The 24,947-nt window shown below is 39.1% G+C and overlaps 1 protein-coding gene across 1 annotated transcript; it reads right to left on the bottom strand.

Moving 5' to 3' along the window:
- Window positions 1-4,768: 4,768 nt before the first annotated feature.
- Window positions 4,769-5,926, bottom strand: LOC148703737 (uncharacterized). Its single transcript, XM_089930351.1, has one exon. The coding sequence runs from the start codon at window positions 5,761-5,763 to the stop codon at window positions 4,903-4,905; it is 861 nt and encodes a 286-aa protein (XP_089786477.1). The 5' UTR covers window positions 5,764-5,926; the 3' UTR covers window positions 4,769-4,902.
- Window positions 5,927-24,947: the final 19,021 nt, after the last annotated feature.

The following is a 24,947-nucleotide window of genomic DNA, read 5'->3' as shown; positions in this document are numbered from 1 at the left end:
TGATTTAATGAGCCAAATCAAATTGTGTTCGACCCAATTGATTTGGGTTCATGATTGGGTCAATTTGATTAAACCAAGAATTATGCAAATTTTAAAGACCACATGTCGTCGTAGGATGAATATGACTTAAGTCGTGCTCTCCTAAGCACCTACGTCCACTCCCCAAGCGACCCCTTGGGAATTCACTATAATTCCGCGGATTACAGTTGGATTGTTTTCCGGGCTCATAATCCAAAAACCTTTACACTTTGGTTTTCCGGGCTCACCAACGAACCTATGTTGGTTTTACGGGCTCACCAACGAACCTTCACAATTGGTTTTACAGGTTCACCAATAAACCTACACCGTTGGTTTTACGGGCTCACCAACAAACTTTTACAAGGTGATTAAAAAGAAAGAAGAATGTTGAAACTCCTAGATGAGCAAATATAACATTTATAAGCTACAAAGACGAGTTTAGAGAATAGTTATCGCTTGATGAAACTTCTCTCTTATTTGTCAGGAATGCTTCACTCTTCAAGGATGGATGGAGCTTTTAATATCTCTTGGATTCTGCTCAACCATTTCCTTTTGACTCTTGAAGAAGCACTTGGATGAAGAAAATTAGGGCACTTGTCTTTCTTATGTAAGCTTTGATATTTTGCAAAAGGATGTTTCCTCTGATGAATAGTGTCACTTTAAATAGTTTTCTTCATCCATTGGACAAGCCCCAATGGTTAGAATTCAAAAACTAGCCGTTACTCACTGTTGGGAGGTCTGAAAGTACTTCTGCAGAACTAGCCATTATGCTTCTGCTCGTGCTTGGGTCGACTCAACTTTTACTGGGATCGACCTAACTTTAACTTGGGTCGACTCAAGCAACATTGGGGTCGACCCTCTCAGAAACCACAGAACCTTGTATTTCAGCCTTCCTTCACTTGGGTCGACTCAACACTCTTTGGGTCGACTCAACATCCACTTGGGTCGACTCAACTTTCACTTGGGTCGACCCTCTCAGGGTTTCCAGAGAACCTATTTTTGAATGTCATTGCCTTTGGGTCGACTCATGTTAACTTGGGGTCGACTCAAGTTTCATTTGGGTCGACCCTCTCAGGGTTTCCAGAGAACTCTTTTCTTGAGGCTTGAGGATTGGGTCGACTCATCCTTTGCTTGGGTCGACCCAAGTACTGTTCATCCGTGCCATTTTTGCAGAAGTGTGCCAGATGGTATCTTGATGTGCCGGGGTCGACTCAATCAATCTTGGGGTCGACTCAATCAATCTTGGGGTCGACTCAATCCACACTTTGCTGCAACTTAAGGTTAGATTCATCCATTTAATCAATGAATAAACTTTAAACAATTTTGAATATATGTCATGGTAGTGCTACATACTCCAAACAATGAAAATTACTATTGTCCACTTAAGAGTATGTTTCACTTGAAACTTTACCAAATTAGAATTTAGAATTCACTATCCCTTTCCTATCGCAAATTTTATCTCATTAATAATCATTGAAATACATCTTAATCTCATTATACTAATGTATCGAGAGTGACGGACTTATTAATGATGTATCGAATTAACTTGTAACATACTCTTAATCATTGTATTAATCATCAAAATACCACTATCATCCTCACTCTCCACGCCTTCTTTTCTCTTTTCTTCTCCCTTCCCATGGTAGCAAGAGGCTTCCCCTCTTCTTTCCACGACAGCAAGGGAGATCAAGTTCATCTTCTTCCAAGTGTTGGAAAGAAAGAAAGAAGAAGAACCTAGGAAGAGATCAATTCGCCCAAGGAAAGAAGGAGTTCTTTCCTCTACGCCCAAGCCCATTCTTCATCCTTCTCCACGGCAGCAAAAGGGTCCTCTGCATCCTCTTCTTCCATGGCATCAAGGCAAGGAAGATCCACGCGCAAAGGTTCCTCCTTCCTCTTCCTCCATTGCGAGTAAGATCAAAGAAGAAAGGGTTCTTCTTCAAGGAGGTATGTTGCAGATTTCTTCAAATCTATTTGATAATCATGAGAGGTCTTTGAAAGAAGATAGCACTCCGGTAAGACCCTATCTCAAATGATTAGATCCTCGTGTGGATACCTGTAGAGGCCGGACACATGTGCAGCTTAACCAGGAACCTAGAAAGATCATCAGGCTGCGGTGTTCTACACCTGCAGAATTTTTGAAGATGAGATCTTCAAATCTGTAACTTCTGATTTTTATTTCAGTTTTATGAATCTTAATCAACCTTCCTCAGATCCTAATCTCTCCTCCCTAATAAGTTCAAAAATCTTCTGGATTTGGATCCAGAAAATTTTTTGAATTCTACGATCTGAGGCACGTTCATACGATGAACGATGTTCCATTCGAATTTCGCTGCGAACGTTGCATTGAACAGGGCGTAACTCAACAGGCCTTTGGGGTGATAGACACCCAGGGGAGAATGCTTCAACGTCGGGGTCTCCTCCAAATGGCACTTCTGAATTTTCAGGTTGTGCGGGGACAGCATGTTCATCTTCAAGATTGTTTGGCTCGGGGAAGAGACGATCCCAAACAACTTCCACCTTCTGATTCAAGGCCGCCACTTGCTGGATCAGCTTGGCCATCATCTCAACACGTTGTCATTCATTATTGTAGGGGCGACCACTTCTGGTACTCATGGCGACAAGGATTCGCTCTGATACCAATTGACGCAATCGGGGTGGGCTGCAGAAATTTTCCCTTGATGATGGTGGCTGAAATTTTTTTTTTTTCTAAGCAATGGAAATGGAGGCTAAGTTTCTTTGTGGGGGAAGGGAAGAGGAAGAAGATGGGTTGCTGGATGGTGAGATTGGGTTCAAGGAGGTTCAGCTAATGGACCAAAATTAGGCACCAAGATTGATGGGCGGCTAAAATTGGCTAGACCAATTGACTAGGCTGATTTGGGTTTTGTGGATTCCTAATGGCAATAGGACTTAGAGGAGGATGTGGGGATGGAGTCTTGGCATGAGGGAGAGAGGCAAAAGGCTGATGTGGCAAGAGGAGATGGCTTGCACAATGGATCTAAGGCATGGATCAAAGTTGGAATTGGATAAGGACTAGGAGTTAGAGTTGGTTATGGAAATCTCATCCAAACCAACTCAAACTTCAAATGGCGTGAAGGGGAGGCATCCCACCTTCCCTCAGCCCCATTGGCATCGCACCAGCAAGAGGAGTAGCCTCTCTTCACGCAAACAAATAACAATTTCGAAATCCAAAACTAATTTCATTCATCATACTCTCCTTTATGTAGAAAGAAAGGTTGGTAAAGGATAAGGACTACACAGAATTTTAAATTGGACTCCTAATCACATGAGGACTCTTTTAAAATTCAAATCTTCTAATTGACCAATCAAATACCTTGACACCTAAGATCCATATCTATGGCATATGGATTGAAACCCATCAAAAGGAATTCAGCCGCATGCCATGAATATTTATCTAGGTGGAACTCCTTCTTGGGTACCAACATCAGCAAGAAGTTCAGGAGACTTCTCAAATTTCATCCGATCTCCAAAATTTATGTTCTTATAGTCATTGGAAAGCTACGGATGTCTACTTTCTAAAAAAAATTGAATCAACTTAATCAGACTTCTATAGCTCCAAAAATATTCAAAATACTATATGGTGTTCAATCTATCACGGATTTCAACTGGATCTGAACTCTGAATTTCTTCCACATGTGAGAGGTCTTCATGGTTGAACTTCTCTTTCTTTTGACATGTGACCACTTCTAATTAGCCATGGACCCATTCATGCCTTGGACTCAATCTAATTGATATTGAAGAGGCTAACCCATTGTGAATCAAATCACTTATTGCATGGACTCAATCTAATTTCAGCTTGGACTCAGCTTAGACTAAAATTCTTTCCACTCCTTCACCCAATGTCCCACGCCATTAGAATGAGGGTGGTGCTTCATGGTTGGGCTTCATCTCTACGCTCTCCCCATGATTCAATTGGGCTCAACATGATTGATATTGGAACTCCTTGAACCCCATGAAACTTGGTGCACACCCAAGAAGGGAATTCAATCTCCATGCCCAAGGGACTAGACCCAATACTCCACACCCAAGGGGGATGCTCCTGCATCACTAGAGCACCCACTGTCCAAATATCATTTTCTGTTTGATGCTTGGGATGCTAGACACACCTGCAAAATAGAAATTTAATTCTTTATCTTTGGTACCCAAGATTTTTTGGGTCCTTGAATGTTAGCAATGATGATTTCCTTTGGAACCCATATTTTCTTAATTGAAATATTGCTTACAAGTTTTTAGCTTTTAGGATTGCATGCAGTGTATTCTTGTTTCTATTTATCTAACTTAAACAATGTAGATTTCGGTTGAACATAAGTCGGCTTCACAAATATATTTTTCAATGATTTCTGTTTTCTCCCAGGATTATATCCTAAACTAGCTTTATCATAGACAGCTTTCTGACTTTCTAGAATTAGATTTAATTTCTTAGAGCTTAGGGTAAATTTATCTACTTTAGATTTCAGTTTTCCAACTTCTTTAGCTAACTCCTGATTTTTTTCATGCAGTTCCTTCTTATTATCCAGAAGCAGAGCATTTTCTTTTTCCAATGATTGGTTTTTAATATTTAACTCCTTATTCTTTGAACTAAGCATTTTATATTCAATCATAAGCTCAGAAAAAGCATCTTGAAGTTCATTGAAAGTGAAATCATATTCAGTATTTAAATATACCTCACTTTCGTGTGCTATTAGACACAGATTTGCAACTTCTTGTTGCTGTTCTTCTTCTCTAGAGCTAGATTCATTACTGTCACTCCAAGTAGCCAGCATAACTTTCTTCCTTAACCTATTCGAAGCCTTTTTTAATAGAGGATAGTCTGTTCTGAAGTGTCCAGGCTTTTTGCACTCATAACAAACATATTGCTCCTTATGGTTATTTTCTTTGCTTTGCTCCTCCTTGATTACAGGCTTTTTTTTTGAAATTTTCTCGATTTCTTCTGAAGAATTTTCTGAACCTTCTTGTAATCAGGGCCATTTTCTCACTGTTGTCAGATTCAGAATCCTCACTCTCATCTTCATGTAGTGTGGACTTAAGAGCAATGGTTCTGCGTTTCTTGGGTTCGTCATCCTCAAGGTTCTGTTTTATTGAAAGCTCATGAGTCATTAAGGAACCCAGCAGTTCTTCCAGTGGGAGTGAGTTGAGATCTTTGGCTTCTTGAATGGCAATGACCTTTGCTTCCCAAGCTCTAGGAAGAGACCTAAGAATTTTTCGAACAAGATCGCTGTTAGAATAAGATCTACCAAGGCTTTTCAAGCCGTTTATAATATTAGTGAATCTAGTAAATATTTTAGTTATAGATTCACTGTTTTCCATTCTAAATAATTCATACTTATGCACTAGCATACTGATTTTAGATTCTTTGACCTGGTTAGTGCCTTCAAATGTAACTTCCAGTCTATCCCAGATTTCTTTAGCAGTCATGCAAATAGATATACGATTAAACTCATTTGCATCTAAAGAACAGTAAAGAACATTCATGGCTTTTGCATTCAGCTGAGCCATTCTTTTATTATGGTCATCCCATTCAATCTCAGATTTGAATATGGTGATGTCATCTACAATCTTAGTTGGCATGTGAGGTTTATTGACAATAACAGTCCATAAATCATAGTCAAGTGCTTGAATAAAAATACGCATATGACCTTTCCAATAAGCAAAGTTTGTGCCATTGAAAAGAGGTGGTCTGTTGGTAGATTGCCCTTTGGCAACAGAGGATCCTATAGTGGCTGCCATGATCTTTAACTCTTGATTATTAGATCAAAAAGTTACTGTGAGTACCAGGCTCTGATACCACTTGTTGCCCAGAGGTGCAGCCCAAGAGGGAGGGTGAATTGGATCTTTTAAAAATAAACGTGTGAAGAGTGTGAGCTATTATTATCTTTCAATAACTTGCAAATTTAGCAGCGGAAATAAAATTGCACAAATGAATCAGTGAATAAGAAGAGGAAAGCAATCAGAAATATGCAGTGAAGAAAGAGAGAAAACCATAAACACAAACACCAAGGTTTATAGTGGTTCGGTGCGCTTCCAGCACCTACGTCCACTCCTCAAGCCTAGCTTGAGATTTCACTATAACCCAGCAGATTACAGCCTGATTGTTTTCCAGGCTTACAATCAAAAACCCAGTTGGTTTTTTCAGACAACCAACCGAAAACCTTTTGTTTTCCGGGATCACAAACAACTCAGTTGGTTTTCAGATAAACCAACCAAAAATATTACACCGTTTGTTTTTTCGGGCTCACAAACAATCCAGTTGGTTTTCAGAGAAACCAAGTAAAAACTTTTTCCCTTACTGAATACTCCCGATTCAGCAACTTCCAATCAAGGCTTAGAAGAGCCTTTACAAGTTTCAAATGAATGAAACTGTTATAGAAACAGTTAATCCAAATAAATGAAAGCTGTAACTGGAAAACTTAAAGCTTCAGAATATTTAGAATGAATCAATAAAAATAAAGCTGAAGCCGATGAAGAAGTTGGCTGTGGAATAATGTCCCAATACTTGAGCAGCAGCTCTTCTCGATTTAGTGTGAAATTTCGACTGATCTTCTCATAGGAGTAAGTTTCAGATGAGTGCTGGTGAGGATGATGAACAGTTAAGCTTTTTGTTCTCTTTTTCTCAGTGGAAACCTTTCTATTTTCAATGGAATCTTTTTTCTTTTCTTATTGTTTTCCTTCTGAGGTTCCCTCGTATTTATAGACAACTTCTTCGGCAGAATTTGAATTTCTTTCTTTCTGTTCTGATGAGAATCTTTTTTCTATTACAGAAGAAGATAAAAGTCGTTCAAAGCTTCCCGTTGTGGTCCCAGCAGTACAAGGGTCGACTCATGTAACTCAGGGATCGACTCATGTTCATTCTGGATCAGCACTTCAAGATGTTGAGAAGGCTCATGCTGTGATATTTTCAAAGGATCGACTCTTTAACCTTAAGGGTCGACTCATTTTCTTCAGGGGTTGCCTCTTTAAACACAAGGTTCGACTCATACTATAGTTTTTCAGCTGACGCTGAAACTGAGCTGGGGTCGACTCTTCAAACGCAAGGGTCAACTCTTCAATTTCGAGGGTCGACTCATTTTGAACAAGGGTCGACTCTTCAGACTTTGTCTCAGAAGGTAAAAGCTTTATGTCTAATTTGAATTACACAAAGGTCGACTCATGTTTTGTGGGGATCGACTCATTGACTATGCTGCTTGAGTAAAATATACCAGAATCAACTTAAACTTATCCTTTTTGCTTAGGGGTTGACTCAAGTTTTTCAAACAGAAAACTTTAGACTTCATCTCTCATCTTCATGGATTAGATTAAGATCATTTCCTTTTAGAACATGTCCAATGAGATGTTTGCGAAGAACTTATGATTTTGCAGTGCTTCATTTCTTCTGATTTTTCTTGACTTATAAAACTTCACAATTAAGCCAATATCATTAGTACACAATATTATCTCAAGTGTTTTGTAATCATCAAAATTTATCCTTTAGGGTTGACACTTATTCAATCAGCCCAATTGCAATCCAATTGCAATCAATTCCACTTAATTCTTCTTCCATTAACTCATTAACACTTAGTGAGTTAATTCAACCACCAATCATATTGATGATTGATTTCTATTATGATTTCAAATCACAATTATGATAGTCTGACTAATTAAATTCTCTATGTGTATGACCCCGTAGGTTCTATTCTGACTGATAGTGAGACATATTGAGATCTACATCTCAATATCACTGAAACACCTTTCAGTGGACTGAAACAATTTTAGTTCTACTCTTAGGGTTCACTGATCACTAAGTGAATGCCTTTTTAGTCTCACAATCCACTAGTGACACCTAGCAGTATGTGGTGGCAACCCAGCTGAATGGAATATATGAACCTCTAAGTGTAGTTAGTGTATGATACAGTCCCTCTATCATGGATCCCGATGTGACGGAGATTAGATTTATTCAACTTCCAGTTCGAGATATGGAAAACTCCTTTTCCAAAATACCTGGCCAGAAATTTATCGAACTCGGTCTCATAAATCACATAGGATCGATCAATCCTAATCTATCAAGGTTGATAGATCCCATCTAGATGCAACCCTATTCCAAAATGAACCTACTGTAGCCAATCCGCACTACAAGGATCCGAATGGCTAGGGCCCAAGTTCATATGCTCATCAAACTACAGCAACCTCATAGTGAATAGCTGAGGCATCGCAGGTCAAAGGACCAGTCATACAACTGCAGCATAAGTAGTCACTGACGAGTGGATAGATATCCCTGTGACTACTTTCTTTGGTCATGCTCAGTACCTTGTTCTCTAACAAGTACTTGCATAATCACTCCAGTGTCTCTACACCGTGGACTCGAGACTCGTCTATCTGACTAAGTGATCTGTGCACTAATATCAGCGGATCGATCACCGCCCCTCGTGATGGATCCATCGATCAGGAGCATTTAGAAATTAATCCCTAATGACACATGCCTCAAATTCTCAACTCCTTGAGTATATGTGTCATCATCTATTAATTTTTTGGACGATTCATGGACATATACAAACATGAATGAAAAACAAATTGCCCAATGTTATTTATTAATAAGTGTCAAATTACAAATTTATGCCCCAGATTATAAATATGCGTCGCCACCTTGGCTTCTAGGTTATACTTCTAAAAATCTTTCCCTTGTACTAAAGCCAATCAGACATGTATCTAAGTCCCATCTTCTCAAGATGAACTTCTAATTCTTTCTAACTCAGCTGCTTAGTGAATGAGTCTGCCACGTTATCAGTGGAGTCTACTCTCTGCACCTCTACGTACTTCTTTTCGAGGTAGTCGCGAATTAGATGAAATCGCCGCTCTATGTGCTTGGACTTTTGGTGAGACCTCAGCTCCTTTGCCAGTGCTATGGTGCCGTTGTTGTCGCAAAAAAGGATTATGGCATCTGATGACATGACTCCTAGCTCTTCGACAAACTTATTATACCAGAATGCTTCCTTTGCAGCATCCGATGCAGCAGTGTACTCTGCTTTCATAGTACAATCTGCAATAATCGGTTGCTTGGAACTCTTTCAATTTATCGATCCTTCATTGCATAAGAATACATATCCTGATGTAAACTTTCTATCATCAGGGTCAGTCATGAAGTCTGAATCAGTATATCCTTCTACCTTTAACTTTGTGCCTCCTCCAAAGACCAAAAACATATCTTTAGTCCTTCTCAAGTACTTAAGGATATTTTTCACAGCTATCCAGTGCTCCTCGTCTGAATTTGACTGATATCTGCTCGTGACACTCACAGCATATGCTATATCAGGTCGAGTACATAGCATGGCATACATAAGGCTCCCTATTACCGATGCATAAGGGATCCTACTCATGCGCTGAATCTCTTCAGATGTTTTGAGGCACATCTTTTTGGAGAGATTTATCCCATGCCTTAGGGGTAACAATCCTCTCTAGAGTTTTCCATACTGAACCTCTTCAGCACTTTCTTTATGTACATTTTCTATGATAGGCCAAGCATCCTCTTAGATATATCTCTATAGATCTTAATCCCCAAAATATAAGATGCTTCACCTAGGTCTTTCATAGAGAACTTCTTATACAACCAAAACTTGACCGATGTGAGCATAGAAATATCATTCCCAATCAGGAGTATATCATCCACGTACAATAGAAGGAATACTATAGCGCTCCCACTGATCTTTTTGTACACACATGGTTCCTCTTTATTCTTGATGAAATCAAACGATTTGATCACATCATCGAAACGAGTGTTCCAACTCCGAGATGCTTGCTTTAGTCCATAAATGGATATTTGCAGCTTGCAGACATTGTGATCACCATCATTGGAAGTGAAATCCGGAGGTTGTTCCATATAGATATCTTCCTCAAGATATCCATTAAGGAATGCAGTTTTCACATCCATCTGCCATATCTCATAGTCATGATAAGCTGCAATGGCAAGCAATGTTCGAATGGACTTTAGTATGGCTACCGGTGAAAAGGTATCCCGATAGTCAATGCCTTCACGCTGACTATAACCTTTTGCCACCAACCTTGCCTTATAAGTCTCTACCTTGCCATCCGAACCTATTTTCCTTTTGTAGATCCATTTACGTCCAATAGGTACTATACCTTCAGGCGGATCTACTAAGGTTCATACTTGGCTGGAGTGCATGGAGTCTATTTCTGATTTCATCGCTACCATCCATTTTTTAGAGTCGATGTCTAACATCGCTTCATTGTAGGTCTTGGGATCATCACTATGATCTCTTTATCCCATGAGAAACTCTTCCTTTATTTTGTCTGTAAGCATACCTAAGTATCTTTCAGGAGGATGGGATATCCTACTGGATCTACGAAGTGAACGAGGTTATTCATGTATTGGCTCAATGTGAATAGGTTCAGGGCTCAATTGCTCGTTGCTCTTCAGAGACTTTCTCTTCGAGCTCAATTTTCCTTCCACTGCCTCTATCAGGAATAAACTTTTTTTCCAAGAAGATGGCATGTCGGCTTACAAACACTTTTTGATCTTCTGGGACGTAAAAATTATATCCAAATGACTCTTTAGGATATCCAATGAAATGAGTACCAATTGTTCTAGCCTCTAACTTGTCTGTTTGTTGTCGTTTGACTTGGGCCGGACATCCCCAAATCTTGAGATAACCAAGACTTAGTTTCTTACCATGCCATATCTCATACGGTGTGGTAGGAACGAACTTAGAGAAAACTCTATTCAATATGTAGATAGCTATAAGTAGGGCATCTCCCCACAAGAATAAGGGTAAATCAGTGAAGCTCATCATGGACCTGACCATATCCAATAGGGTTCAATTCCTCCTTTTTGACACTCCGTTGAGTTGAGGTATTCCAGGAGGTGTCCATTGTGAAACTATACCATTTCAGATAATCGCGAAACTCTCCACTAAGATATTCTCCTCCTCGATCTGATCGAAAAAACTTAATGAGTTTTTCTACTTCGAATCTGAATTCTTTGAACCTTTCAAATGCTTCAGATTTATGTCTCATAAGATAGACATAACCATACCGTGAGAAATCATCGGTAAAAGTAATAAAGTAGAAAAATTGACTCCTAGCTTGCACATCGAATGGGCCACACACATCAGTGTGTACTAGAGCAAGTATTTCAATGGACCTCTCCCCGTGTCCTATAAAGGATAATTTGGCCATTTTTCCTTGAAGGCAGGATACATAAATCGGATATGACTCAGAAGTCAATGAACTCAAAAGTCCATGTTTCTCCAATTTGTTAATTCTGTCTTCTCCTATATGACCAAGTCTGAGGTGCCATAAATATTTTTGATTTATCTTATCTCTAAATCTTTTAGATCCTATGGTACTCACTGTATGCTCGGATACGTTCACAGATACATCCATATGTAAGTGATAGAGACCGTCAATCATAAAACCACATCCAAACAGTTTATTTCGCAAATAAATGGAAACGTAGTCTTTATTGAAATTGAATTCATAATATTCCTGTGCTAGATAAGATATAAAAATCAGATTTCTGCTAGCACTAGGTACAAAATAACAATCTCTAAGTATCAAACTAAATCCTGACGGTAAATGCAAAGAAAATATACCCACAACAACAGCAGCAACTCTTGCTCCATTGCCAACCCATAGGGTTACCACTCCTTCTGTAAGTCTTCTACTTTTCTTTAAACCCTGCATGGTAGTGCACAAGTGAACACTAGAACGAGAGTTTATAACCCAACTGAAAATAGAAGAAACTGTTAGATTAGTTTCAATGATAAACATATTAGACATACCTTCAGAAGGCGTGTCACACTTCTTGCTCTTTATATTTTTCAGGTAGATAGGATGGTTTCTCTTCCAATGGCCGTCTTCATTGCAATGAAAACATTTTCCTTTGGGTTCGGCCTTCTTCTTGGGAACTTTCTTCTTCGCCTTTTTCTCGGTCTTCTGCTTCTTCACAGGCTTCTTCTTCTTCTCAGTAGACTTTCTCTTGAAAGTAGAAACTAACTCAGCAGCGAGAACTATGCCCCTTGAACCTTTCAAGGCTCCCTCAGTTGTCACTAATATATTCAACAATTCAAGCTTGGTGCATTCAATTTTATTCATATGGTAGTTTACAATAAACTGTCTATATGAAAATGACAATGATTGTAGGATCAAATCCATTTGCAAATCCTTGTGCATGGTCATGCCAAGCTTCTCAAGCTCCTCAAGATCCTTGATCATGGTCAAACCATGTTAATGGACGGACTGCCGATCGTGCATCTTGGCTTTGAAGAGCCGCTTGGACACTTGAAATCTCGCTGCGCGACTCTGATCACCATACAACTCTTGTAGGTGATCAAGTATGTTCTTAGCAATCTTAATGCTCTCATGCTGGTATTGCAATTCGTTGGACATGGATGCCAAAATGTAGCACCTAACCTTATTGTCGTCATCCAACCATTTTGCATGCGTCTCACGCTGCTCATTGTTGCACAGGCTGGAAACACCGGGAGTTTATAGTCAAGAACATAAGCTATATTTTCGCAACTCAAGACAATCTTTAAGTTGTGGAGCTAATCTTTGTAGTTTGGTCCGGTCAACCTATTGTTATCTAGGATTCGAGCTATCGGGTTGAAAGCCATTTACATCTATAGAGAGTAAAGATTCTAATTAGTGTTAGATGTATGCCCTAGAAGCCAATTTGGCTGACACATTGTTGATTCTAGGGACATAATTTTGTACTTGACTATTTATTATTGAATAAATAAAAGGCATCTTTTCATTCATATTGTTTATGTGTCTATGAATCGTCCAAGAAATTAATAAGATGATGATACATATTCTCAAGAGTTGAGAATTTGAGCCATGTATCATTGGTGATTAATTTCTAAATGCTCCTGATCAATGGATCATCACGAGGACGGTGATCGATCCGATCAGTGCACAGATCACCTTCCTTCTGGATGGACGAGACTTGAGTCCACAGTGTAGGGACACTGAAGTGATAGTGCAGGTGCTTGTTAGGGAACAAGGGTACTGAGCGTGACCAAGACAAGAAGTCACTTGGATGTCTATCCACTCGTCAGTGACTTGCTTGATGTTGCAGTAGTGTGACTGGTCCTTTGACCTGCGGTGCTTCGGCTACTCACAGTGAGGTTATTGTAGTTTGACTGCACACATACATGGTCTCTAGCCATATGGGTCCATGCAGTGTAGATTGGCTGCAGTAGGCTCACTGTAGGAGTAGGGTATGCACCTTTAAGGAATCTATCGACCTTGATAGAAGAGGAGTGATCCTATGTGATTTGTTAGACTGAGTTCTAAGACCTTGGCCAGGGCGGTAATATAAAGTGGAAAAGGAGTTTTTCACTATCGAACTCAAGTCGAATAAATCTTGACATATGACAGACGATGGGGTTTGACGAGTTGTCCATGACCTCCGTCCTGTAGGGATCCACGATAGTAGGACTGTATCACACGTTAACTGCACCTAGAGGTTCATCATTCCATTCTGCTGGGTAGCCACTACATGCTGCTAGGTGTCACTGGTGGATGGTGGGACTCATAGGGATTATCTTGATGATCGATAAACCCTAATGAGTTGAGTTGGAATCGTTCCAACCCATTGAAAGGAGTTTTCAATGATATTGAGATAGAGATCACAATATATCTCACTACCAGTCAGAATAGAACCTATGGGGTCACACACAATAGAAGTATTGACCGATCCGATGGTTGAAATCGTGATTAGGAATCACAAGAAATCAATTCGATTGATATTCGGTTGAAGAAGGAACAAAGGGAATTAATCAATTGGACTTAAACACAAATCCTACTTCGGGTAGGATTCCTAGAGTCCTAATTGGATTAGGACTGGGAATCCTAGTTGGAGTAGGACTGGAATTCCTACTTGGAATAGGATTCCTACAATCCTAATGAGATTAGGAATTTTGAATTAAAATAGGATTCCTACTTGGAGTAGGATTCCTAGAAATCCTAATTAGATTAGGACTTCGGATTCAAATAGAGTCCTAATTGGATTAGGACTAAAATTAAATACATCCTAATTGGATTAGGATTCCTTAAGTCTAAATTAATTATTAATCTAATGAATCAACATGACTCCTAATTGGATTAGGATTGAAGAGTTCAATTGAGTCATGGTTCATTCAAGTCCTAATTGGATTAGGACTAGCATAGATTGAACCCAATTTGGCGAATCCTAATTAGATTAGGATTAAACCATGAGAGAGGCACCTAATCCTCTTTGGAAGAGGATTAGGTTAACCAAGTAAGAGGGGCATCAGCCCCTCTCCACATGGCTAGGGCGACATGAAGAGAGGGGGCCGGCGCCCCCTCTTAGGTAAGTTGTCATGGAGCTCCTAAATGTTAGGAGCTCCACTCCCTTTAAAAGGAGGCTAGGGCCGGCACCCTAGATGAATCCATCCCTCTCCTTGCAGCCGTGGCCTCCTCCTCTTCCTCCTTGGTCTTCAACCGAAAGCAAGGGAGCAAGAAAGATCTCTTGGCGGTCCTCTTCTTCCTCCTTCGTTTGGGATTCGAAGCAAGGGAAAGCAAAGGTTGCATCTAGCCTTCTTGTTCTTCTTCAAGATCCCTTCTTCTTCCTCCTCCACTCAAGTACAATCAAGGGTTGATTGAAAGAGAGGAGATCAGCCATCAAAGCTATCTCTGCAAGGGAGCTAGCACCCCGGTGAGATAGAAAGCTTGGATCGGTTCCTGCTTCGTGTGGATACCCGTAGAGGCCGGACGTTTGAACGGCTTCAAACGAACCCTCTTCCAAAACCACGAATTCAGATTTGCGGTGATCATCTACCCGCGCAAGGTGAAGATTTGATCTTCCTATTAGTTTTAAAAGTTTTAATTCTTACCTAATTACGAAAGGTCTCGAAACAACGTTCATGCGATGAACGTCGAACTCGTGCATGCCGATTCCGCTGCCATCTGAAAAATTTTTGAAATATCAGCGGCATGGGCGGGTTCCCAACAATTAGAAATTTGCATTTGACATTAATTTATTTTAGGAACTTTAAAAGCAAAATTGGATCAAATCCTCCCACTATTTTTCGGATCTCTCATACTTTTCTGGTAATGATACGGAAACCTGCAATTTAGGATTTCGAGTGGGGTGCCGCGGTCCCGCCAATCTCCATGTCACCTCACCTAACAGTTACTGGAGACAATTAGACGATGAGTGTACAACTCTTATACAATGCTTCGTAAGCATATTGAGCTAACCTGGTCTCCAAGTTATAAGGACCTCACCTAACTATTATTGGATCCGTTCCTTGGTTAAGTCAGACCCACCATATATCCCGCAAAAATAAAGTTATGATTGGGTCCTCACCTAACAGTTATTGGAGCCCAACCCCACCTTTACCCCACAACATCTCATGTTAATAGAGAGATCCAATCTTCTGATGCAACTAACCCACTGTATCCAGCCAAGACTAATCAACGCCAGAAAGATCTTAACAACTCTACTACGGTAGAAGACCAATCGACTTAATATTGGGTAATCAGATCTTAGTGATTCCAACTTTGAGCTTTCCATATAAGGTAATCGATCAATTGGTCAGACAAGCAGATGGGAGGCTCCACTTACTCAGAGAGTAAGGTCCTAATTCTTTGAGCTTTTCTAGACATCAATTAGATCAATTAATCAAATATGGCTAGCTCAATATATCGTCCACTTTCGATTGATTTAGGAAGGTTTTAGGTCTCTTGGGATTTACATCTAATGTAACAATCTACCCCATACCATATATCATTCGATTTACATCTTATGTAAATGTCACATTGGTTCAAGTTTATATCCTATGTAATTATGAAACCCTTTCATATATTATGTGATTACATCTTATGTAAATGACATAATTATTTCAGTTTACATCTTATGTAAATATCCTATTGTTTAAGAATTTTATTTACATCTCATGCAAATAAATTTTGTTTAACTAATACATACATTTCATGCATACATTGTTTTAAACATAACCTTAAACAAGTATGAACATTATAATTATAATATGCATCTCATGTATATTTTCATATCTGAAATTTTAAACCTATTATGCTATTCTCTGGATTTCAGATCATGCGTTACTTGATTTAAAACATTGTAATCTAATTGTAATTCTAAAATAATTTGCAAGATCATAGCAAATAAAAATCTGCATGCTGAAAATTTCAGCAACCTGAAATTTCAGCACGCAGAAAATCTAGCAAGCATAATTCCTTTAAAATTTCGATTAAAAATGTGGCAATCATTTCTTAAGTCCTAATCATGCTTCCTAGAATCATGGCTCTGATACCACTGCTGAAATACACCCCGTTCGATGCAACGTTCGCAGCGGAATTCAAACGAAACGTTGTTCATTTTTGTATAAACGCGCCTCGGATCGTAGAATTCAAAACATTTTCTAGATCCAAATTCAGAAGATCTTTGAACTCATTAGGAAGGAGGAATAGAATCTGAGGAGGGTTGATTAAGATTCATAAAACTGAAACAAAAATCAGAAGTTATTAATTTAAAGATCTCATCTTCAAAAATTCTGCAGGTGTAGAACACCATAGCCTGATGATCTTTCTAGGTTCCTGGTTAAGCCACACATGTGTCCGGCCTCTACAGGTATCCACACGAGGATCTAATCATCTGAGATAGGGTCTTACTGGAGTGCTAACTCCTTGCAAAGACCTCTCATGACTATCATAATATTGGAAGATAAAAATCTGCAGCATACCTCTTTGAAGAAGAACGCTTTCTTCTTCAACCTTGCTCGCAATGGAGGAAGATGAGGGATGAAGCTTTAAGCATGGATCTTCCTTGCCTTGCTCCCGTGGATGAAGAGGAAGACGAGGTCCCCTTGCTACCGTGGAGAAGGAAGGAAGAAGAGAGAGAGAGGAGGTGTGGGGGTCTAGGATGAAGAATTCAATGCATATGCCTCCCCTTTTATAGATTGGGTTTAGGGCTTCTCCTAATCTTATTAGGAGTATGGGACTATAACCCACCCTTGGATTAATGCCAAGCGTCCAATCCTTGTGCTCATAGATGCATGACATGTGTCTACTTAATCAATTGATTAAAGTTTAATCACATTAGGACTCCTAATCTCATTAGGAGAATTAATTGATTAATTTCTTAGACAAGCCTAATTCCTAATCAAATTAGGACTTAGGCTAACTCCTAATCACATTAGGATAATTAATTTGGGAGCATGCATCCTACGACGCCATGTGGTCTTTAAAGTCCGCATAGTGTGAACACGACTTAAGTCATATTCATCCTACGATGACATGTGGTATTTAAAATCCGCACAAACTCTGGTTTAATTAAATTGACCCAATCATGAACCCAAATCAATTTGGGTCGAACCCAATTTGATTTGGCTCATTAAATTAGCCCAATTGCAATTCAATTGCAATCAATTCCACTTAATTCTTCTTCCATTAACTCACTAATACTTAGTAGGTAATTCAACCACCACCAATCATATTGATGATTGATTTCTATTGTGATTTCAAATCACAATTATGATAGTTTGACTAATTAAATTCTCTATGTGTGTGACCTCGTAGGTTTTATTCTGACTGATAGTGAGACATATTAAGATCTCCATCTCAATATTACTGAAACTCCTTTTAGTGGACTGAAATAATTTTAGTTCTACTCTTAGGGTTCACTGATCACTAAGTGAATACATTCGAGTCTCACAATCCATTAGTGACACCTAGCAGTATGTGGTGGCAACCCAGTAGAATGGAATTTAGGTGCAGTTAGCATATGATACAGTCCATCTATCATGGATCCCGACGTGACGGAGGTTATGGATATCTCGTTAAACCCCATCGTCCGTCATATGTTAGATTTATTCGAATTCCAGTTCGAAATATGGAAAACTCTTTTTCCAAAATACCTGATCAGGAATTTATCAAACTCAGTCTCATAAATCACATAGGATCACTCCTAATCTATCAAGATCGATAGATCGCATCTAGATGCAACCCTATTCCAAAATAAACCTACTGTAGCCAATCTGCACTATAAGGATCCGAATGGCTAGGGCCCAATTTCACATGCTCGTCAAACTACAGTAACCTCATAGTGAATAGTTGAGGTATCGCAGGTCAATGGATCAGTCATACAACTGCAGCATAAGTAGTCACTAACGAGTGGATAGACATCCCTGTGACTACTTTCTTTTGTCACGCTCATTATCTTGTTCTCTAACAAGTACTTGCATAATCACTCCAATGTCTCTACACCGTGGACCCGAGACTCATCCATCTGACTAAGTGATCTGTGCACTAATCTTAACTGATCGATCACCATCCCTTGTGATGGATCCATCGATCAGGAGCATTTAAAAATTAATCCCTAATGATACATGCCTCAAATTCTCAACTTCTTGAGAATATGTGTCATCATCTATTAATTTCTTGGACGATTAATGGGCACATACAAATATGAATGAAAAATAAATTGCCCAATCTTATTTATTAATAAGTGTCAAATTACAAATTTATGCCCCAGATTATAAATATACGTCAACTATCTTAGCTTCTAGGGCATACTTCTAACAAAGCTTGGGGAGTGGATGTAGGAGGAAGGGGTTGGCTCCGAACCACTATAAAAATCTTGTGTTTGTGTTGTGGTTTATCTTGCTTTATTGCTCTACTGTTTTCTTGTAGATTACTTAATAACATTTGCTTAAAATCAAAAAAGCTTTCATAATCCTCAATAGATAAATTTAAAGAATCTAATTTTAATTACAACCCAATTCACCCCCTCCCCCACCCCCCCCCCCCCCCCCCCCCCTGGGTTGTCTTCTGGGCAACAAAAAGTTTGGGATACTTAGTGCTTAAAGATAGACAAGGTCAAGGACTACTACTACTAATTATGGGAGCTAGCGTAAGGTCCAAGAGTATAGTTGGGCACGGCGGTGGATTTCTATGAAATCCAACAAAAGAGATGCAACAGAAGAATAGGGATTGGATCCCCTTTTTTTTTTATAAATCACCAGAAATCATATATTGCATACATAGCAAGACAAATTAATACCTGCAGAGTTCACACTAAGTAGGCCCTCCAAGGATTATGTGCATGCTAGAATAGGTTTTCATTTGAATGAGGGTTGCAGGTGCTTGATTCAAGATGTGTAAGAATGAGCAAAACATGCGGTTCTGATTATAGTTTATCGGGATAATAGTAGAACCTTGCAAGGCCCTAACTGAATAGAATAGGATAATAGTGGCACAGTTTGCATAAATTAAATCTTGATTTTAAAATAAACAAGTTAAAGACTACACAGATAGAAAAGGATAAATAGTAGCTCTACTCCCTTCCAAGTGTCTTCTTTGGCACTTGGAATCCAACAAGATTTATAAAGGTTGTTCACAACTCCTGGAATCCACCAACGTGTAATCAAATTGTCCTTGAGATTCACCATGGCTGCTTCAAAATCCAAAAAAGGATGCGCGCAGTACATTACATGATAGACAAACATAGAAAGTGCACTCAAAATTATAATAGCTTGATTAAATGATGATTTGATACATATGAAAGGTATTTACGGTGTTCTGGCACCCCTTATAATATCTCATGGGTTCCTAAAAAATTCAACAAATACACACCAGTGAAGAAAGAATGGCTTTCCCAGCTATTTTGTCAGTTATAAAACAGTTACGTGCTTTCCAAGCTAACAACCATTCTGATGTTGTCAGAACCTTTTAACAACAGTGGAAGTGCCATCAGATGGCTCCCAGACCTAAAAGAGCACCAGTGCAGCAGATTCTGAACTATGGCACTGTTAATGGCATCAAATCAGATAGCTAGTAGGAATTGTGACATCCAGTTATTCCAGATGCCATGGTTACAGCAGTCTGATTTGACAACATTGATCCTTGTTGCAACACCAAGTGGTTATTCCAAATGCATTGCAAAGCTGAATAAATAGCAAATACAATGGAACTGTCTGATACAAAAAGTTTATCTATGGTAATCTCCACGAATCCATATTTGGGACTGATGTGTTGCATTTCTGTCTCCTGAAATGAATTAATTCACTAAGCAACTCTTTACCCTCTTCTACAAAACTTGAGCTCTTAGCAAGCTAAGGTTCATCAGGCTTTTATGATCATGTCACCTTTACTAATTGTCAGGTGATAGATCTTGAGGCTTAGGTTTGTTCCAGTATAATTAATTTTCAATGTGGCCATAATAATATCTTGAATTTTGCAGTCTTGGGTCTTCTATCTGAATCTCTTGAGGCTTTTATCACAAATTTTCTCGCAACATCAGCTACGGATTTTTATCGAAAAACTAGGGGTCCTTGTTCCACATCAAATAACTAGGACAAGATTAGAAAAAATGGAGCATTTAGGGTATATACATTATGAACATATTAGTTTATTGTCTACCAGTAGATGGAGGAGATTAATGTTGGATCCCGTTTAATTAGAACCCACATCTTGACAAGTGTCACTTGTAAATCCTGATAATCATAAGGGCATTGAGGTAATTTCACAGGAGTGAAGGGTTGTCTTGATGGGGGTGACTCTTCACGGGTGTAACCACCTGCAGCGTTCGGTCCTCGAGAGGGCTATAAATAGCCTGTTGGACCCCTTCTCTAATACACGCATTAGAAGCTCTCTCTCCAGAAAATCTCTCGCTAATCTCCGTCCAGATCAGAGCAAATCTCGGTTGATCGCTGCTGCGGATCAGATTGCACGCATCTCAGAGTTTAATTAAAGATGGATTTAGCGAGTCAAGGTATGGTTTATGATTCATTAAGATTAATCATTCCATCAATGGTATCTGGTGGATTCCAAAATATTCCAAAATAAATTATGCCCGAATGGTCTGTTGGTGCTACAGTTTTAAGAGCATATGTTATATAAACATGTGAAAGATTTTTGGCTAGCCGATGTGGGACTAAACTCCTATGTGGGGATGAAAGGTTTTTGCCCATATTACTTAAAGCAAAGAATTGTTTTCATTGGGCGATGTGGGACTAAAATCTTCATCTCTTTTCCCCTTCTTCCACCGTTGTTTGAGTAAACAAGGAAGGGAGAGCCGCTGCCATGGCCGCTGCTGCGACAGGTCTCGGTTGCGGCCCTCCCCGTCCTAACCGGTGGCCAACAGGACCACCTTCTAGCCACCGTCCAGCCACCGTGTCCCCGGCCGCCGCTACGGCCTGCCCCACCGGTGAGCCGGCAGCGGCTGCGACCCGCCGTGGTCGCCATGGCCACCACGGGCGAAGAATTAAAAAAAAAATGGGAGGAAGGATAGCGGCGCTCTAGCTTCTGCCGCCATACCCTCCTCCCATGAGGTGGTTGGGGAAGCCACCGGTGGCTGCATGGGCCGGCTAGCGGCCGCGCCGCCGTACAAAGGGGGGTTCTTCTTCCTGTGGGTTTTCAAGGAGAAAGGGGACAGGTCTTCACGCCGTCGTTTCCCCTCCTCCTCCCATGTGGCCGGAGAGGCCAACAGCAAGGGGCGCCGGCGTCATTTGGACGATCGGAGGTGTGAGCACCAGCAGCCGCCGGCGTCGTTTGGGAGAGGATGGGCTGCCGGATTTGGCCCTCCCTCTTTTCCCATCACGATTTGGGGAAGAACATGAAGAGAGATGGGTTTCGGGTTTCGGGCATGGAATCCAACCTGAAATCCGAATCCATTTAAATAAAAAAAAGGGTGAAGGATTAACAGGTTCTGGATTATTGGGTTGCGACCCGCAACCCGGAACCCGAATCCTTTTGACTTAAAGTGTGCTTTTTACAGTGAAACCCCTGACAACATGTTATTCGAAAAAAAGGGCTTAGAAATTCATATATGGTCCCCAGCTGAAAGTAAAATTACACAAAGGTCTTGAAATATATTTATTTGATCCCTGTACTTAGGATTCATTATAGAATGGTACACTGATTATTACATATTGATCCTTGTAATGAATTTATTATATAAATGATCAATTTAGATGCTTTCTTATAATATATGATTGTTTAAATTATTCATAATTTTTATGATTAAAAGGGTGATATATGCATGAGACGAGCCAAAGCATCTTATGTAGGAAAAGATACAAAAAATGATTAATTTTTTTGCATATTTGTAGTGACAAGCCAAAGCATCCCATGAATCTTAGAATGCTTTAATTTAATCAATAAAGAGTATTTTATTACCATCTCATGAAATTGAATACTTGCATCATATATAATGAACCGGCCCTAAAGAAAAGTTATTATACAAGGTTAATGATGGGATGAAATAATGTTATTAGTATGATATTTATGATGAAATCTTGTTACCCAAAGGCCTTGAATTCTTCATTAATATTGAACAATATCTAGTAAAATTTATCCATTGAATAACGGTGTCCAAAAAAAGCTTGTCAAAAAAGCATACGTGCCCAAGAAAGGCTGGTATTTAAGTAAGCCTAGTGCTCCACCACCGATCTGGAGCTGATCTGGCTGTTATTTTTTAGATTTTTCCAACTAGATATATAAAGTTCATTAAATATCATACTTAATGCATTACTTTTATCGTAAAGGGGTAAATTATGTAAAGTTAATCTTGATTTACTCACTAAATTGCTAATATGGGTTAGTAATTTAGATATGGTTTTAGCATAATTATAGCATGCATATTGATAGTAAGCATATATTTTGCAGCTTTGTTTCCGACAGTTTTTTCACAATCCACATCATGCATCTCAATACTTAATGGTTCAAATTTCTCGGAATGAAAAGAAAGACTGACATTTACTTTAGGATGCATGGATATTGTCTAGCACTTCGTGAGGACATGCCACCTGTCCCCACGGACGAAACTACGCCAGAGGAGAAAAAGTTGTATGAGAGGTGGGAGTGGTCAAACCGCTTAAGTCTTTTACCCATACAAAATCATATCTCTTGAAAAATAAGGGGCTCAATTCCTGATGCAAAAGAATTCTTAACAGCAGTAGAAGAGCAATTTGTGAGTTCAAAGAAAATCCTAGCCAGCACCTTAATCTCAAGGTTTACTTCCTTGAAGTATAATGATAATGGTGGCATACGTGAGCACATTATGAAATTACGTGACATCGCTTCCCAATTAAAATCATTGGAAGTAGACATGTCTGAGACTTTTCTTGTACACTTTGTTCTTAATTCTCTGCCTATGGAGTATGCACCATTTAAGATCTCATACAACACACATATAGAAAAATAGACTATGAATCAACTTCTAGCCATGTGTGTTGATGAGGAGCAGAGAATAAAACAAGAGAGGCAAGAGAGTGTTTATCTCACCTCTCATAAGGGAAAAGGACATAAAGAGGTCGGTGGTACCAGTCATCATATTCCTGTTAAGAAGAAGAAAATGAAAGTGTAAGCCAAAGTGACTGACAAAAGACAAATAAAGTGCTTCTTCTGTAGGAAATAAGGACATTTGAAAAAGGACTGCACCAAGTACAAGAAATGGCTCGAAAAGAAAGGTATTTTTCTTTTCTTAGTGTGTTATGAATCAAATTTTATTGATGTACCTCATAACACATGGTGGATTGACTCTGCTGCTACTATCCATATATGTAAAACTTTGCAGGGATTGTTGAACAAAAGAATTTCAACGAAAAGTGAATGAAGCATCATAATGGGAAATAAGATGTGTTCACATGTGGAAGCTATTGGAACGTTCAAATTGACCTTAAAGACTGGCCATATTTTGTACCTATAAAATACCTTTTATGTACCTAGATTTTCTAGAAACCTAATATCTATTTTGAAACTTGTTTCCTTTGGATATACCGTTTCATTTGGACGGTCATTTGTAAACCTTTCCTTGAATAATATTATTGTTGGTAATTGCTTGTTAGAGGATGGTTTATTCAAATTAGACCTTGATACATCCTTTGAGCTATCCCTTTTATCCCTGCAAAATAAAGATCATTATGGATTAAAGCGTAGTATGATAAACGAAAAATTCTTTATGTTATAGCACTGAAGATTAGGTCATATCTCCATAAAAAGAATCAAGAGATTAGTAAATGATGAAATTTTACCAACTCTTGACTATGGTGATTTTGAAACTTGTTTAGACTGCATCAAGGAAAAGCAGACTAAGAAGTTTAAGAAAGGTGCCATAAGAAGCACAAATTTATTGGATCTCATACATACAGATATATGTGGGCCCTTTTCGACCCCATGTTTTACTAGTCATAAATATTTTATCACCTTTATTGATGATTACTCATGCTATGGGTATCTCTACTTGTTGTATGACAAGGCTGAGGCATTAAATGCCTTTAAGCTTTTCAAAACAGAGGTAGAGTTCCAACTTGAAAAAAAGATTTAAGTTGTGAGATCAAATAGAGATGGTGAATACTACGGTAGGTATACTGAAACTGGACAAGATTTAGGTCCATTTGCTCGATTTCTTCAAGCGCAAGGTATAGTTGCACAATACACTATGCCTGGTACTCCTGATCAAAATGGAGTTGCAGAAAGAAGAAACCAAACATTAATGGAGATGGTAAGAAGTATGATTAGTCATTCAACTCTCCCAATTTCTCTGTGGGGTGATGCCTTAAAAACCGCTGCGTATATTCTAAACAGGGTTCCTACTAAAGTTGTCCCAAAAACATCCTATGAAGTTTGGACAGGTAGGAAACCTAGTTTAAAACATCTACACATTTGGGGGTGTCAAGTTGAGGCTAGGGTGTACAACCCATAAAAGAAAAAGTTGAACTTTAGAACCATTAGGTGTTATTTTATTGGTTATTCAGAAAAGTCCAAGGGATACAGATTTTATTGTCCTAATCATACTTTGAGGATTATGGAGACAAAAAATGCTAGATTCCTTGAAAATGACCAAATCAGTGGGAGTATAAAACCTCAAGAAATTAATTTTGAGGAAAAGCAAACTCCGTATGGTGTGCAAGATTCAAATAAGCAGCCAATGATTC

The sequence above is a fragment of the Phoenix dactylifera genome, chromosome 4 (assembly GCF_051530095.1).
Source record: "Phoenix dactylifera cultivar Ajwa chromosome 4, Ajwa_hap1_PhDact_Kaust_v1.1, whole genome shotgun sequence".
NCBI lineage: Eukaryota > Viridiplantae > Streptophyta > Magnoliopsida > Arecales > Arecaceae > Phoenix > Phoenix dactylifera.
Note: the sequence above shows the minus strand (reverse complement) of the source record. Positions and strands in the feature narration are given on the sequence as shown.